Genomic DNA, 18,219 nt, shown 5'->3' with positions numbered 1-18,219 from the left:
GGGGAGAGGCCCACAGGGAGTCACTGACTGACAGGCTGGCGGCATCCCAGGCCTGTACCACCCACCTTGTCACCATGACAGGGAGAGACACTGCCCCCCACCTCGAGTGTGAGGCTGCAGTTACCCCCTCAGCACCACGCAAATACACCTGCCGGCACCCCCAAATACTCCCTCCCAGTACACACACACCCCCCAATTCTCCCTCCCAGTGCATCCTCCCGCACGCACCCCCCAAATACCCCTCCCAGTACACACACACCCCCAAATACCCCTCCCAGTACACACTCACCCCCAAATACTCCCTCCCAATACACACACAGCCCTCATGCACCCTGAAATACTCCTTCCAGTACACACACACCCCTCCAGCACTCCCCAAATACTCCCACTCAATACATACACACCCCTCACACACTCCCAAATACCCTCCCAGTACACAGCCCCCCATGAACCCCAAATACCCTTCCCAGTACACACGCACCCCTCACACTCCCCCCAAATATGCCTCCCAGTACACACACACCCCTCCAGCATCCCCAAATAGCCACTCCAGCACCCCCAAATATGGCCTCCTAGTACACATACACACTCCTCTAGCAACCCGCAAATGCCCTTCCCAGTACACACACACCCCTTCAGCACCCCCAAATACCTTCTCCCAGTACACACACCCCTCCTGCACCCCCAAATACCTCCTCCAGCACCCCATATACCCCTTTTCAGTACACACACTCCAGCACCCCAAATATCTCCTCCAGTACCACTCACATATGCCCTCAGCACCCCCATATATCCTACCATTATACACACACCCCTCTAGCACCCCCCAAATACCTCCTCACAGTTCACACGCACTCCTCCCACCTCCTCCAAATACCACCTCCCAGTACACACACACCCTCCCAGTACAACACCCCCCCCCCCCCGCACAACTCAAATACCCCCTCCATCACCCACCAACTCTACCCTACCAGAAGTGTTCTCTTTTTTGGGAACTTGAACTATAGTAACCCTAAGCTGAAGGGGGGGGGGGGGGGCTGGGCATCAGGGTGTTAGGGGAAGGGAGCTGGGTGGGGGGCAATCAGGGGGTTATATACTTACAATAATTTTATTTGACAAAACCAAAGTTCATACTCTTTGTAAACTCAAAACAAAAGCAAAACTTAAAGTAGTTGTCTAAAAGTGTTTTAATGCCAATATTTGCATCTATTTGACATTTTATCTATGTACTTTCTCAAAGTCTGTAATGTAATTTATGACATCTTTCTTGGAGGTTATTTTTAGCTTACACAGTGTCTTGATTTTATTTTTCATTTAATGCACTCAAAATATAAGCAATAGGCCCTGGGTATGTTACACAGCATTGGGTGTGTTTGTTGAACAGGGCATTTGCGGTGTGAAAAATGTTTCTCTGAAGTCTTAACCTTGGACCCTTGACCAAGAAATTTGGACCCGGACAAAAACTAATTGACTACCCCTGTCCATCTGGATCTCTGATTCATCCTTCCAAAGAACAAGAGAGATCCTATTCCCTCCCAAGATCACACTGGAAAGGGACCTTATACACAACTGTCCCTCTTCCCCAAATTCCTGGCTAGCCCTGGTAGTTCGTCTGGACTACATATCCCAGAATCACATTGCTCTAAACTGAAATCAACCTCAGATTACGGCCTTGTCTATACTGAAAAATTAGATCAAGCTAGCTACTTCGCTCAGGGGTTGAAGCATTTACACTTTGAGTGCTGAAGTTCAGTTGACCTAACCCCCAGCATAGACACAGCCAGGTCAACGGAAGAATTCTTCCATTGGTAGGCGGTGTGGTTGGAAGTGTAATTTCCTCCTTTTTAATCAGCCATGTTTTATGGGGTTTTGTTTTAGCACCTTGAAAATACACTTTGGTTCTGCGCTGTCACTGCCCACTTTTTTGTGCGAAGAACAGCACGGGACTGCAAAATTAAACACACACATACACAAAATACTCTGGCCATCTGAAGCATTGATTTGGCTTCTTGGTGTTGAACGGTCACTGCATTCCTTGTAGAAGGGTGTAAGACTTGGCAGCAAGAAGGAAGGGACCAACGTGGATTGGGGTTTGTGGGGCCCTGGGCCAGAGAAAGTGGGGGCCTCTCCCCACCCCTTCTGCCTGCAGTCTCCCCTGCCTCCCCCGGAGCTCCTGCTGGGAGCAGGGTCGGGGCGTGGGAGCTTGCCCTGTCCCGCCCGCCTGGCACTTGTGCCAGAGAGTTGGGTCAGGGCATGGGGGCTTCCCCAGCTCTCCAGCAGGAGCACCTGGCGGGTAGGGGAAGCCACCGCACCCTGACCTTGCTCCCTGGCAGGAGCACCAGGTCGGTGGGGGGAGCGGGGCAAGCCCCTGTGCCCTGATCCCGCTCCCCAGGAGGAGTGCTGGGCAGGCGAAGAGGGTCAAGCCCCCACGCCCTGAAAGGGGGCCGCTAGTTGGCCCGGACACCTGAGCAGGGGTCCCAGTGGCTAATCCGCCACTGATTACACTGGAAAACAATTGCTTTATGTTTTGCACATGCAGTCTCGGTTTCTCTCTCACCCAGAAACTCTGACAAGGAAATGCGTGCAAATGAGATGGCAGCTGAAGGCTCTTTGATCCCTCAAGCATGATGGGACTGGGATCAGAAGCTGCAAAGAGGCCAGCCAAGGATCACCGGCTCTATGATGTCTGGCTTTGCCATCCCTTTGAGAAAAGAACCCCTGGAACTTGTGTAATGGGGCACAGCGGGGTGGGGGTCGGGGCAAGAAGACACAAGCCAATCAGATGTCTTGGGAGTCAGCCGCAAGGGAGAGGCAGCTGACTGGACCTATTCCAGGTCTCCCTAAGGAGAAGGGATCAGAAGTCCTCCTGCACAGCAAAACAGACAGACGTACTTTGTAGGTATGTATACACTGCAAACTGAGGTATGACTGCTGCCTGGGGAGACATGCCGGTGCTAGCATGGCTAAAAACAGCCGTGTAGCTACAGTAACTCCTCGCTTAAGGTTGTAGTTATGTTCCTGAAAAATGCTACTTTAAGCAAAACGATGTTAAGCGAATCCAATTTCCCCATAAGAATTAATGTAAATTGGGGGGCGTTAGGTTCCAGGGAAATTTTTTTGCCAAACAAAAGACTATAATATATATATATATATGCACATATATACAGTATAAGCTTTAAACAAACAATTTAATACTGTACATAGCAATGATGATTGTGAAGCTTGGTTAAGGTGGTGGAGTCAGAGGGTGGAAGAGGGTGGGATATTTCCCAGGGAATGCCTTATTGCTAAATGATGAACTAGCAATTGGCTAAGCCCTCAAGGGTTAACACTTTGTTGTTATTGTGGCCTCACATTCTACAAGGCAGCACGAATGGAGGGAGGAGACACAGCATGGCTGTGGCTGCAAATATTGGAAACTGAAAGTGGTGATGAACCCAGGCTATCCCGCTGGAGCACACCACTCCCTCCACTTTCCAAAGTGCGGGGGGAAGTGCATGTGTGTGTGTGTGAGAGTGAGACAGAGACACACACCATGTGTGTGAGAGAAATGTGCATTGCCCCTTTAAGTACCCTGACCCCAATCTAAGTACCCTGACCCCACACTACCTTTTTAAGTAGATCAGCAAGTTGAGACAGCAGCTGCTGCCAGTAAGCTCCCTCTGTCCTGAGCCCTGTCATCCACCTCTCTGTTTTGTGGAGGTGGGGTACAGGAGCAGGGGGAGGGGGACACCCTGACATTAGCACCCCTCTTTCTCCCCCGCTCCTCTACACAGCAAGCAGGAGGCTCCCGGGAGCAGCTCCAAGGCAGAGGGTAGGAGCAGCACACGGCAGTGGTACGAGGGACACCTGAACTGCCCGGCAATTGGTAATTTGCTGGGCAGCTGCCACACAGGGAACTTAGGGGAGCTGATAGGGGGGCTGCTGGTCCACCCTGGTGCCAAGCCCCCACCAGCTAGCTCCAACGGGCTGCTCTTCCTGCAAGCAGTGGACAAAGCAGGAGGCTGCCAAACTAAGTTATATGGGAGCATTGTGCAACTTTAAACGAGCATGTTTTCTCATTGATCAGTGACATAACAATGTTAACCGGGATGGTGTTAAGTGAGGAGTTACTGTACAGGGGCCCGGGCTTCAGTGTGTGCTGTGTAAGCACACTGGGGAGGGGACCCTGAGGACATACAGTGCTCACTGGTTTTAGCTGCGCCAAGGTGGGTGAAGCTGGCATGGGCATGTCTACCCAAGCTGCAGGCTGAGGAGCGATTGCAGTGTCATCGTGCCCTGAGAGAGAAGGTTGCAGGATGAGTGGGCGAAGCAGAGCCAGGAGGGCCTCACCTGGGCACACCGAATTCCCCTGCCCATGAAGAGGAGTCTCTGCTCACTGAGCCATGTCCTGACCGGGGAAGAGAGAAGCCACAACCTGCCACAGGAGAGACCTTCCACCCATCCCCAGCTACCAAAGGCCAGCTGATGCCACAGTGGACAGAGAGGGACTAGCAGCTGGGAGCATCAGGCGCCTCGGCGTTCAGTTGGCAGTTTGCCTGTCCCTGGGCTCCAGAATTAAGGCCTCTAAAATACCTGACTCCTGAGAGAGAACCAGTGAAACTCTGCTTGACAACCTCAGCTGAGAAAGGTCACAGGCCAAGTCTTGCAGTGGGACTGATGTGCTCCAGGCTGCAGGACCACCTGCTGCCACAAGGAGGCTCGGGGTGGGATGGAGGTGCTCCATGCTCCCCACCCCCCCCACCCCCCAATACACACACACAAAAGTTGCAGAATGCTTGGCTCTCACCTGGTGACTTCTGCCCTGGATCACAGAGAGAGGAGGAGGCGGCAAGGAGCAAGGAATACAGGTTTCTGTGGCACTGGCCCCACACAGAGTATAGTGCTCCCTGCATGTCCCCCTGCAGCACATGGAATAGGCATTGGGCCCAATCCTGTCCCTAGTGCTGTTAGCAGGAGGAAGCAGGGTTTACACCTGTCATAAATATAAAGGGAAGGGTAAACCCCTTTGAAATCCCTCCTGGCCAGGGGAAAGCTCCTCTCACCTGTAAAGGGTTAAGAAGCTACCGCTAGATGAATCTGCCAAGGAAAGGTCAGCCTTCATCACACATCTCGGGCTGTATGAATTTAATGTACTCCCTTTCGGGCTGCGAAATGCACCCGCCACTTTCCAAAGACTTGTAGATGGTCTCCTAGCGGGATTAGGAGAATATGCAGTCGCCTACCTTGACGATGTGGCCATATTTTCGGATTCCTGGGCAGACCACCGGGAACATCTACAAAAAGTCCTTGAGCGCATAAGGGAGGCAGGACTAACTGTTAAGGCTAAGAAGTGTCAAATAGGCCTAAACAGAGTGACTTACCTTGGACACCAGGTGGGTCAAGGAACTATCAGCCCCCTACAGGCCAAAGTGGATGCTATCCAAAAGTGGCCTGTCCCAAAGTCAAAGAAACAAGTTCAATCCTTCTTAGGCTTGGCCGGTTATTACAGACGATTTGTACCGCACTACAGCCAAATCGCTGCCCCACTGACAGACCTAACCAAAAAGAAACAGCCAAATGCTGTTCAGTGGACCGGAAAGTGTCAGAAGGCCTTTAACAAGCTTAAAGCGACACTCATGTCTGACCCTGTACTAAGGGCCCCAGACTTTGACAAACCGTTCCTAGTAACCACAGATGCATCCGAGCGTGGTGTGGGAGCAGTTTTAATGCAGAAAGGACCTGATCAAGAATTCCACCCTGTAGTGTTTCTCAGCAAAAAACTGTCTGAGAGGGAAAGCAACTGGTCAGTCACTGAAAAAGAATGTTATGCCATTGTCTACGCTCTGGAAAAGCTACGCCCATATGTTTGGGGACGGCGTTTCCACCTGCAAACCGACCATGCTGCACTAAAGTGGCTTCACACCGTCAAAGAAACTAACAGAAAACTTCTTCGGTGGAGTTTAGCTCTCCAAGATTTTGATTTCGACATCCAACACATCTCAGGAGCTTCTAACAAAGTGGCTGATGCACTCTCCCGTGAAAGTTTCCCAGAATCAACTGGTTAAAATCGTCCTTGAGATGTGGAAAATATTGTTAGTCTTTATGTACTTGGTAGTATATTTAGAGATGCATGTGTCTTATTAACTCTGTTTTCCTAGAGCTCCAGGAAGAAATCCCAGCCAGTGTTTCACCCTAGCTGAGATTTGGGGGGCGTGTCATAAATATAAAGGGAAGGGTAAACCCCTTTGAAATCCCTCCTGGCCAGGGGAAAGCTCCTCTCACCTGTAAAGGGTTAAGAAGCTAAAGGTAACCTCGCTGGCACCTGACCAAAATGACCAATGAGGAGACAAGATACTTTCAAAAGCTGGGAGGAGGGAGAGAAACAAAGGGTTTGTGTGTCTGTCTGTAGTCCTCTTGGCCGGGGACAGAACAGGAATGGAGTCTTAGAACTTTTAGTAAGTAATCTAGCTAGGTATGTGTTAGATTATGATTTCTTTAAATGGCTGAGAAAAGAATTGTGCTGAATAGAATAACTATTTCTGTCTGTGTATCTTTTTTGTAACTTAAGGTTTTGCCTAGAGGGGTTCTCTATGTTTTTTAATCTAATTACCCTGTAAGATATATACCATTCTGATTTTACAGGGGGGATTTCTTTATTTCTATTTACTTCTAATTTTTATTAAAAGTCTTCTTGTAAAACACTGAATGCTTTTTCATTGTTCTCAGATCCAAGGGTTTGGGTTTGTGGTCACCTATGCAAATTGGTGAGGCTTTTTATCCAACATTTCCCAGGAAAGGGGGGGTGCAAGTGTTGGGAGGATTGTTCATTGTTCTTAAGATCCAAGGGTCTGGGTCTGTGGTCACCTATGCAAATTGGTGAGGCTTTTTACCAAACCTTGTCCAGGAAGTGGGGTGCAAGGTTTTGGGAAGTATTTTGGGGGGAAGGACGCGTCCAAACAGCTCTTCCCCAGTAACCAGTATTAGTTTGGTGGTGGTAGCGGCCATTCCAAGGATAACGGGGGTAATATTTGTTACCTTGGGGAAGTTTTGACCTAAGCTGGTAAAGATAAGCTTAGGAGGTTTTTCATGCAGGTCCCCACATCTGTACCCTAGAGTTCAGAGTGGGGGAGGAACCTTGACAACACCCGCTAGCTGATTTGCTCTTTGTCCATGGAAGGGTTGCTCTGCTTTCGGGCTCCTCAGCCTTGGGCCTGCTTGCCACTGGTTCTGGCTGGCGTGGCAGATTTCCCCTCTCTCCCTTGCTTCTAGACTTGGCTCATTGCTGCCGTGCCTCCTCTCTTGACAGTTAGGAAGTTCAGCTCGCATTCCCTGGTCACGTCTCATGGGCTTGGTTTCAAAGGCAGGGCCCTTCCTCGTAATGCAAACAGGGAGCAAAGGATCTTGGGCCACAGGCCTCCAGCAAGGGTCCATATTGTCCATTAGAGCTGATGTGACTGTACGGAAAGTCTCCCTTCTTTCATATCATTGTGTTTCTTTTACCCCTGGCCCACCTGAAGAGGCAATGATGGTCAGCTAGCATGGATGATTGTTATCCCCAAGCAGGGCAGCCCCATTCTTTGGCTTCCCTACCCCCCATCTCACAATAGAGGAGTTGGTTTTTATTGCAATCCGGGGAATTTGACTGCACCAAAAAAGACTGCAGCTCTGCCTGAAGATACATGGGAATCTTGTGCTTTAAGGCCTGCTGAACCCGTGCTGGGAGGTGCTGAGCATCTGCTGCTCCTCCTGCCTCCAGCTCCCAGGACATGCTCAGCAGGAAGCAGCCCCTTGATCCCGGGCAGCTGGGAGGCCCAGCAGGCCTGGCCTGGAGCCTTTGCAGGGAAAACAGTGTTGGTGCAAATATAGCCCTGCTCTGGTGCATGTAGACCAAGATCTACTGGTGACCATGGCTGCTGGGTCTGTTATTAATGTCTTGGTGAGCTGTGCTGAGTGGAAGCCATCAGTAAAAGTTGCTGATTCGGCTCAAACCAAGGGGAGCGCCAGCAGGAGACAGCAGGGCGGGATATGGGCCCCACGCACTTCTGCAAAACCCATCTGGCCTCCTGCATGCAGAGATTTTCCATGGGACATAAACCAGCACAGCTGACTCTGGGCCAGGGGGTGTCAAGTGCTTGTATAAACAGGAGCGGTGCAAACACTGCCCTTCCCCCAGTACAAACCATCAGCTGAGCCCCTGCGCCAGCCGGCTTGATCCTGAAAAAAGCACTGCCTTCTGTGCTAAACGTGGCTCCCGGGGAATGCTAGGGGAGACTGCATATCTCATCTATTTTGAGGAGAAACCACAGACTGCTTTTTGCCTGGTGGGAGGAACATGAGCCCCTTGCATCAGAAGGGGAAACCAGTGAGATCAGCCACAAAAACCCGAGAGAGAGATGCAGAGGAGAATACAGAAGCCAGACACTGAACCAAAGTCATTCTTCCAATTCAAGAGCTACCAGAAGGATCTGCGACACCCGGCTCTCTGCTGCTGAACGCGCTGGGCGAGGAAAATGCTGCCCGTTTGCCTTCTTCTTGCTGCTGTGTGTCTGCAGGGGAGTCTGCTGCAGGAGGCCGGGACCAGGGAGCAGAGAAAGCCATTCTTTGAAAGGTTTAGGCGACTCGAGGAGCAGGTGAATATTCATGACTCTTTGCTATTGGACAGACGGGGCCAAATCCTACTGACTTCATTAGGAGTCAGACCTACTTACTCCAAAGGGTCTGCAGTGTATCCCTCTGATATCAGCATGTCTATCCATGTGTTCCTACAGTACCTGTCTCACCAGCTGGCCCAGCACTGGAACTTACCTGTAGAAGTATATGGATGTAATATATTGGGGTGGCCAAACTTACTGACCTTCTGAGCCGCATATGATAATCTTCAGAAGTTCGAGAGCCGGGCCTGCCTGCTGGGACTCAGGGCTTCTGCCCGGGGCGGGGTGGTGGGGCAGCCCCGGAATATACAGAACATCAACACCCTTTACTTACACGGTTTTTACTCAAGCTAAACTTCCCTTCTCTTTGCCTGGAGTTTGCCTGAGTCTTGACTCTCTGTTGTCCTAGAGGAGACTGTAATGTCTGGGCAGATGTATGAGTCTGTGTGATAGCCATTAGAGATACGTAGCCAGCGTTTTCCCAGCTAGATCTCTGGGAGCTGCTGGCTGCTCGGCACCACAACAGATCAGACTGTTTCTTGAGGTGTCTAACTTTAGATCAAAGGGTCAAGCTTTAGGGGTTCACTTTTGAATGCTGTTGGTCTCTGCTGAGGAAAGTGCCAACAACAGGGCACTGGCTCACTGATTTGCACAGCAGATCCAGGCCCCCTTTGTGACTTATCAAAGGACAGGACTGCTGGGATAAATGTCTCTGTCCTGTGAAGATTTGGCTGGGGACCCCCTGGGCTTGGATGTCGGGGATTCCAGGGGATGACACAAGCAAAGAGTCAGGGTTGCAATGACCAAAGAGTGAATGATCCTGTTTCTATGATGTGTGTATGGATCACATGTACATAGTGTCCCAGAAACTAGAAATGGGAGAACACTGATTAGGTTATCGAATCCAGTCTCCAGCGAGGGCAGGAGAGAGTCCCCAGTCAGAGAGCGGGCTGAGTTCCTGGGAAGTGTCTGGGTTAGCGGCCTGCGAGCTATAAAGGGCAATGTGAATCTGAGTTACGGGGCATTTTGATATTATTTTGCATTTTCCAGCAGGCAGTCCTGTGTGAAGGCAATACCTGGTTTCTCTAGACTCCGTGACTCACCCAATGGCTGAATTTCATCTGGAGAGGTCTGGTTATGTAGATAAGGGCTGGATTCCAAGCCCAGCTCTGCCACTGCCACACTGGGGGGCCTTGTTGAACCCTAGATTTTGGCTTTAGTTACAAAAGTGGCATCAGATTTGTGGTGCCTCTGGGTGAGGGTGCTCAGTGTGAGACCCCTTTGGGGCTGGTTCCAAACTGCAGTCAGTGGGAGCTGACCATAACCAAAGCAACCGCAATTAGAGGCCCTTTGTAAAAGTTTAGCCCTTAATGCTTGTGTGTCAGTTTCCCCAGCGGTCCAAGGGTTGCTTAAGTCCCTGGGGTTGTGGAGGGTTGATTAGCCTGCGTTCGGCAGCCCTGCCCAGAAATGATCCCTGATCTAAGTGCTGGGAATCATTCAGGGTTCTGGGTGTCTTGCAGTTTCGGCGGTTTCAGGAGGTGACACTGCTGCATCTCCAGGGGATCGCCGGGAACTACAACATTTCCTACAACATCGACACCAGGTTCCGGCACCTGGCGGATCAGTACGACACCATCACGGCTGCTCTCAACGTGTCACATGCCGCCCTGCAGGAGGACCTGGGCTCTTTGAAAATCTGGATGAAGAAGCTACAGAAAAGAACCAAAAAGCTAAACTCTAAACTCTCCTCGTTGGCTGAGTCCCTGAGCGAAAGCCACAAGCAGAGCTCTGGGGAGAGGCTGCAGCAGAGCGTTCTCCTGTCCAACCTAACTCTGCAGACTGCAAGCCACGTGGCAGACCTCACCACCCTGCACGCCAGCAGGAACACCCTACAGAAAGAGCTGGAGAGCCTGCGGGAGGCCAGTAGGAGCCAGGGAACCAAACTGGAGGCTCTGGAGCAGCGGCTGAAGAACACGCTGCACAAGGAGATCCTGGCATCTGGGCACCATGAGCTGGCTGTGGCCCAGCGACTTAACCAGACACCCCGTGACAAGCTGCTGGAGGCAGAGGGAAGCCAGGGACACAGCGTGAAGAAGCTGCATGCCAAGCACAAACAAAGGAAGAAGCTGGAGGAGAAGAGGCAGCAGGTCCTGGCCCAGGCTGCAAAGAGGGGGCTGCAGAGTAGCCTGTTCCATGGGAATAAGACCCCCAGGCAGGAGAGACAGCCAGAGACCCCCACTGTGCCAGAGCCACAAGCTGCCAGGCAGCAGCTCCGCAGGGTGGCCCAGATCTCACAAGAGCAGCTGCAATCACCATCACCCAAGAAGCCAGGCACAAGTATGTTGAAACCTTTTACATTCTCTCTGTCTCCCCAACACACATACCCACATGATGTTATGCTAGGGGGTGCTTTTGTAGAAGGAAAGCTCAGCCCTCCATTGCTTGCAGCAGGCCTTTGATCTTCAGCAGACCAAAACCCCTCAGGCTAGAGAGGTGCCTTTTCTTTGTCCCGGGAAGAGAGAGAACTAGGTTGGACTCCTCCTGACCATCCCCTGGACCCAGCACATGGTGCCAACAGACCGTTCTCCCCACTATGGGATTACAGCCTTCTCTTGCTGCTAGCTAATGTCGTTAGACTTGCATGTCAAATGGTAGCAGGCTGCGATGTAGTGCTGAAGGTTTAGGATTCAAGCCCTGACACACTGATGCATGATGGGGAGGTTGTGTTAGTTGCACATAATAGAATCTGGCTTTATTTTGCCTTTTAAAAATAACCTAGGAAATTACATACAAAAAATTATGTTAAAAGACCTACATTATTTAGGCTGCAAAATCCAGCACTTGAAAGTTAGGAAATGCCAGGTCTGTGGTTGCCTTTGTAAACTTAATCCACCCCTCTGTCCATATGCCTTAGAACTTTGATTACATGATCACGTACTATTTTTCTGCACATGGGGCCAAATTAAGGTTGCGTGGGCAACTCTAAATCTGATATTTCCTAATTTTCAAGTGCTGGCCCAAACTATAACTGGGTTCAAAAAGGAATTAGATAAGCTCACAGAGGATAGGTCCATCACTGGCTATTAGCCAAGCTGGTCAGGGACGCAAGCCCCATGCTTTGGGTGTCCCTAAACCTCTGTCTGCCAGAAGCTGGGACTGAGCGATGGGATGGATCACTTGATAAATTGCTCTGTTCTGTTCATTCCCTCTGAAGCACGTGGCACTGGCCACTATTGGAAGACAGGATCCTGGGCTGGATAGACCATTGGGCTGACCCAGTGCAGCCGTCCTTATGTTTTTTTAACATTCTTTTTATACGTAATTGTGCACATGTGGCACGTGCGATATAGGCACATACGCTGCATTGCAGCAGGTTCTTGGGAACGCCTTCTATAGGTGATTGGGGCAACATACAACTTCCAGTCTAACTCCTCTTTTGTCAGCTGCTCGTAATTTTGGCAAACAAATTCCTTTGGGGCTGAAGTTGTCCATGGCCAGGCCTGAATTCTCAGTTGTGCTAGGGTACCCTTGTACCGTTCTGGCAGCGTAAAGGGGCTGTGCGTCAGTGTAAATGTAATCCCCCAGCCCCCTTCTGGCCCCTTTACGCTGCCAGAGCAATCTAGATGGCTGTAGTGTCAGTGAGAATTCAGGCCCTATGCTCTGGGCAGAGATTTTTGAAAGATTTCAGCAGCCGAGCTGTCCAGTTGCGTTGTCATTCTTAAAACACCAACCATAAATAAACCACCTTACCCATCAGTTCCCATCAGAAAGGTTGGCCACACATCACCCAACAAGTGCTGGACCAACTTGGCTTCTTTTATAGATCATGCTGGGTTTTGAAGCACCAGCCAAGCTGGCTGGGAATTGTGCTGGGGGGGTTGGAAGTTGGGAGTGTTGATATTTTTCCACGTGCATGAAGCAGAATTTTCTGTTGGGTTTCTATGGTCCCTCTCAGCCTTAGCATCATTCTGCTCCCATGTGCACCGGACGGTGCTGTTCAGGATCTCTCTGCTCGCCCTGACAGGGTTTCACAGGCAGCTGTGTAGTGCTGGGCTCTCAATGCCCAGCAAAGCTGACAGATCTTAGATTGTTGAGTTCTCTTTCCCTCTGGATTTGACTGGCCTCAGTACTGCTTACCCTGCAGCATGTCCCCACCATCACAGAGCAAGAAGTGGAGAGCCCAGAGTGGGGAGAGTCTCCGGGCGCTGTGCGGGAAGCCCTGAGGGAGAGGGGATGCTTAGCAGATGTAGCAGTGGAGCCGTCAGGCTCTGCTGGAGGGGGTCGCTCAGGGGTCTCACCAGCAGCGTTGCTACGGGGGCTCTCCCTGGAATCCCAAGCTCAGGCTCGGTCTGTAAGGGGGATCCCCAGTGCACCAGGCAAGCTGCTCTCTGGGCCTTTCCGAACCCCACTCTGTTGGGGGTGGGCACTGAAGAGGGTGGGCTGGACAAGAGATGGTGTGAACTTCTCCCCTTCCCCAGTCCCTCCCCCTCTCCTTCTGGATCCTGTTCATGGACTCTGAGATCTCTCAGTTAATCTCCACTTCTGACCTGCAAACCTAGCCGCCCTTGGCCCCAGCCCCCGCTGTCCCTCCCTCCCCCGGCTCCTCTCCCTCAATGGACAAGCCCCTGGTAGGATGCCCCATCCACCAAAAAACCCACCGCAACCACCCAGCCTCTCTGACTCCTGTCTCTCCTCCTTGTCTAAGCTCCTTGAACAGAGTCTTTGCTGTCGCTGCATCACCTCTGGGCTTGTGTTCCTTCCTCAGCCTCCCTGATCTCTCTGCAGCCTTGAATACTCAGGGTCCTCCGCTGCCTCCCCCTTGTCTCCTGTATAAAGTTTAAACTTCTTGTTCAGGCCTTTGGCTCCACCAGAAACAGATGGTGTCTGGGAGGGCTGGGGGCCGATGGACGGATGAGCTCAGAGGTAGCTATTCCTGGTGATGCTTTCTTGTTAGGATGCCCACAGCCTTTGGGGATCTTTCCTTGGCAGGGGCTGAGAGATCATCCCGTCTCCCCAACCTCCTGAGCTATTGCCGTGACCGAGCTGTGTCTCTTCTTTTGCATCCAAACAGGTGTCACACCCCTGTTCCCTCCATCCCCACGGCCTCTCCAAGATCAAACAGGGCCGTGACATAGACCCGACCAGAGGAAAGGAGGACAGCCGGCTGAGTAGAGGGTTCATTGAGCCAGTTAAACCATGAGGCTGCGTGGATCCACCGGCAGGAGACTCTCGCTGTCGCCCCAGCTAGTGCCATCATTATCAGTCAGAACAGAGCAGGCACGAGGCACTGTGGAGCAGCCACTGGGTGGCACTGTTGCTGTACAAAGGTTCAGCCCCTGCCCAGCTCTGGGCCAACATGGGTGTTGCCGTGTGGGTCCCAGAGAGACATGGTGCGGGAGGTGATATCTGTTATTGGGCCCACTCCTGTGCGAGAGAGAGAGAGAGAGAGAGAGGCTTCCGAGCCACAAGGAGCTCTTCCTCCGGGCTGGGAAAGGCTCTCAGAGTGTCACAGCTAAATACAAGGTGGAACAGATAGTTTAGCAGAAGTAGTTAGCACAAAGTCCAAGGGACCATTCAAGGTGAAGTGGCCCGTTAACACCACAGTAGTCATCTGACAAAAACGGGGAGGGGGGGGATTAGTGAGTTACAGTTTGTTGTAATAAGCCTCAAATCCAATGCCTTTATCAGGTCCATGATTTTTAGTCCCTAGCAAAGTTATGAATTGAAGCTCCCAGCACAGGTGCCAACTTTCTGGTTTTCCCGGGGGATGCTCGACCCCTGCTCTACCCCAGGCTCCTCCACCACTTCCCCCAAGGTCCCACCCCCACCCCACCTCTTCCCACCCTTGCTCCGCCTCTTCCTGCCTCCGCTCCTCCCCCACGCAGCGGGCGGGAGGCGCTGGAGGGGAGGGGAAGGAGCTGATTGGTGGGGCTGCCAATGGGTGCTGAGCACTGGAGCACCCACCGAATCAGAACCTATGGCTCTTGTCTTTGGAAGGTGTGGTGCAGGTTCCCTTTGAGGACGAAGCCTGAGAGGTCAGACATGGAGTGATCACTTTGCCGCCAGGTGGGGCAGGGTTTTTGTCTTGATCAGTTTGCGGCGTGAGTTCATTCCAGGGCATAGTGATTGATTGTCTGGTTCCACCCACATCGTTGTTATAACGCGCCCACAGAGGCATCATTCCCACCGGAGTGACTTTCTGAAGCTGCATGCTGGCTATCCATCTCCACCTGAGCCTACACTCTCCTGGGCTGGTGACATTTCTCATAGTTCAAGCTCAGGGAACTTCTGGCCTGCTCTGGGTCAGTGGCATGGCTCTCTGGGGGTTGCTCTGTTGAAAACAACAGGCCCTCACTGAAATGCTGCTGGGGAAGTAGCAACTCAGCAGGGGTTTGCAGGACAGCTCAAGGCACCTGGAACTCCACAGGGTTGAGCAGGAGACAACCAGACAGGTCCTGCAAGGAGGGTGCAGCCTCTTCCTGGCTGAATCATTAGTGCAAATAACAATATCCATGGCTGCATCCTGTCTCCACTGGCCAGCTTAGCTCTCCACCGGCTGATGCTCAGGGCACGGGGGAGGTTAGTGATAGCATGCTATACTGTGCTGGTGGGATTTGAGTGAGGGAGTGGAGCTGGGGGTGCTGCCCCCCAGCTAGCTCACTCATGTCACCCCCAACAGAGCCATTCTAGGACAAGGACTGATGGCCCCAAATTCTGTGTCATGCAAGGTGCTGCCATGCCTGTGATTGTGCCTGCTAGGAGTGGGAGGATGGCCTGGGGGCTCAGGCCCTGGCTGGGGATCAGGAGAGCTGGGTTCTAGCTGGGCCCAGCTCTGGCACAGACTCTGTGTGTGACTTGGGGTTAGTCACCTGCTGGCTGATTCATCTGAGTTGCGGAGCGGCCAGAACGACTCTGTGCCACTGAAAACCTGGCCTTTTGCCTCCCTGTGTGTCATGTTCATGAAGCACCTGGGGTTCCCCAGATGGAGGCACTAGGGATTATTATCTAGGTGGGGTGGGGGAAAAATATGTGGGTGAAAAGCTATGCCAGGTGAAAGGGAGGGTGACTAACTGTGTGATCACTGCGCTCAGACAGCTGTGGGGGCAGGGAGAGCAGTCCTTGACTGACCCTCACTTATGGTGGGGTCATCAAACAGGAATAAGTCACCAGGACCATATGGTATCACCCAACAGTTCTGAAGGAACTCAAATGTGAAATTGCAGAACTACTAACTGTCGTCTGTAACCTATCATTTAAATCAGCCTCTGTACCAAATGACTGGAGGATAGCTAATGTGACACCAATTTTTAAAAAGGGCACCAGAGGTGATTCCAGCAACAACAGGCCGGTAAGCCTGACTTCAGTACTGGGCAAACTGGTTGAAACTATAGTAAAGAACAAAATTGTCAGACACATAGGTAAACTTTATTTGTTGGGGAAGAGTTTTGATTTAAGTTTATGGTTTTGATAAAGGGAAATCATGCCTCACCAATCTGCTAGAATTCTTTGAGGGGGTCAACAAGCATCTGGGCAAGGGTGATCCTGTGGATATAATGTACTTAGATTTTCAGGAAGCCTTTGACAAGGTCCCTCACCAAAGGCTCTTAAGCAAAGTAAGCTGTCATGGGATAAGAGGGAAGGTCCTCTCATGGATTGGTAACTGGTTAAAAGATAGGAAACAAAGGAATAAATGGTCAGTTGTCAGAATGGAGAGAGGTAAATAGTGGTGTCCACCAGGAGTCTGTACTGGGACCAGTGCAGTTCAACGTATTCATAAATGATCTGGAAAAGGGGGCAAACAGTGAGGTGGCAAAATTTGCAGATGATACAAAACTACTCGAGATAGTTAAGTCCAAAGCAGACTGTGAAGGGTTACAAAAGGATCTCTCAAAACTGGATGACAGGGCAACAAAAAGGCAGGTGAAATTCAATGTTAATAAATGTAAAATAATGCATGTTAGCAAACATAATCCCAACTATACATATAAAATGATGGGGTCTAAATTAGCTGTTACCACTCAAGAACGAGATCTTGGAGTCATTGTGGATAGTTCTCTGAAAACATTCACTCAATGTGCAGCAGCAGTCATAAAAGCAAACAGAGTGTTGGGAATCATTAGGAAAGGGATAGATAATAAGACAGAAAATATCATATTGCTTCTGTATAAATCCAGGGTATGCCCACATCTTGAATACTGCATGCAGATGTGGTCACCGCATCTCAAAAAAGATATATTGGAATTGGAAAAAGTTCAGAAAAGAGCAACAAACATGATTAGGGGTATGAAACAGCTTCCATATGAGGAGGATTAATAAGAATGGGACTTTTGAGCTCGGAAAAGAGACGACTAAGAGGGTATATGATAGAGGTCTATAAAATCATGACTGGTGTGGAGAAAGTAAATGAGGAAGTGTTATTTACTCCTCTTCATAACACAAGAACTAGGGGTCACCAAATGAAATTAATTGGCAGCAGGTTTAAAACAAACAAAAGGAAGTATTTTTTCACACAACACACAGTCAGTCTGTGGAACTCTTTGCCAGAGGATGTTGTGAAGACCAAGACTATAACAGGGTTAAAAAAAGAAATAGATAAGTTCATGGAGGTTAGGTCCATCAATGGCTGTTAGCCAGGAATCAGGATGGGAAGGGATGGTGTGTCTAGCCTCTGTTTTCTAGAAGCTGGGAATGGGCGACAGGGAATGGATCACTGGGTGATTACCTGTTCTGTTCATTCCCTCTGGGGCACCTGGCATTGGCCACTGTCGGCAGACAGGATACTGGGCTAGATGGACCCTTGGTCTGACCCAGTATGGCCATTTTTATGTTCTTATGGCGGGGCGGGGAAGGGAGGCAGGAGGCTGGTCCATCGTCACAGTGCAGGCATGAGCAGCAGCCCCACGCGCTCGAGACAGGCATGACTGTGGCTTTCTCTCTCTCCTCTCCAGTTTGCAATGTGGATTCCATGCTGCTTTTCCCCAACGCTTCCACTGAAAACTTTGCCACCTTTGGCCAGGGCTTCCAGACCAGCCTGCACGAGCTGTCAGTCTGCAGCTGGGTGAGCACCCACGCTCACTCCCTGGGCACCATCCTGTCCTACGCCACAGAGGAGAATGACAACAAGCTTGTCCTGCATGGCCGGAACACCGCGGCCCCAGCCTCCATCCACTTCGTCATTGGTGACCCAGCTTTCCGGGAGCTGCCGGTGGGGTGGGTCCTGGACGGCGGATGGCACCACATGTGTGTCATCTGGTCTTCCATCCAGGGCAAGTACTGGTTCTACGTGGACAGGAGACTAGCATCCACGGGCTCCAAGTTCCAGGAGGGCTATGAGATCCCCCCTGGTGGGTCGCTCATTCTGGGTCAGGAGCAGGATGTGGTTGGGGGTGGGTTTGACCCCTCAGAAGCCTTTGTGGGACGCCTGGCTGGCTTTGCCATCTGGAACCGCACTCTGATGCCTGGGGAGGTGTCCAGCATAGCGATCGGGAAGGGCCTGCCCCGTGGCACCATCCTGAGGTTGGCTGATGTCTCCTCCCTGAATGGATCAGTGCAGAAGGTGAATTGCACCTGCCTGGAAAACTGTTAG

The 18,219-nt window shown here is 51.2% G+C and overlaps 1 protein-coding gene across 1 annotated transcript; it reads left to right on the top strand.

Annotated features, from left to right (window-relative positions):
- Nucleotides 1–8,492: 8,492 nt before the first annotated feature.
- PTX4 (pentraxin 4) lies at nt 8,493–18,219 on the top strand. The gene is made up of 3 exons (XM_073361413.2): nt 8,493–8,612; nt 10,154–10,970; nt 17,582–18,219. The coding sequence occupies exons 1-3, from the start codon at nt 8,493–8,495 to the stop codon at nt 18,217–18,219; spliced, it is 1,575 nt and encodes a 524-aa protein (XP_073217514.1).

This window comes from Lepidochelys kempii, chromosome 10 (assembly GCF_965140285.1).
Source record: "Lepidochelys kempii isolate rLepKem1 chromosome 10, rLepKem1.hap1, whole genome shotgun sequence".
NCBI classification, from domain to species: domain Eukaryota; kingdom Metazoa; phylum Chordata; order Testudines; family Cheloniidae; genus Lepidochelys; species Lepidochelys kempii.
This window is presented reverse-complemented; position numbering and strand designations above follow the sequence as displayed.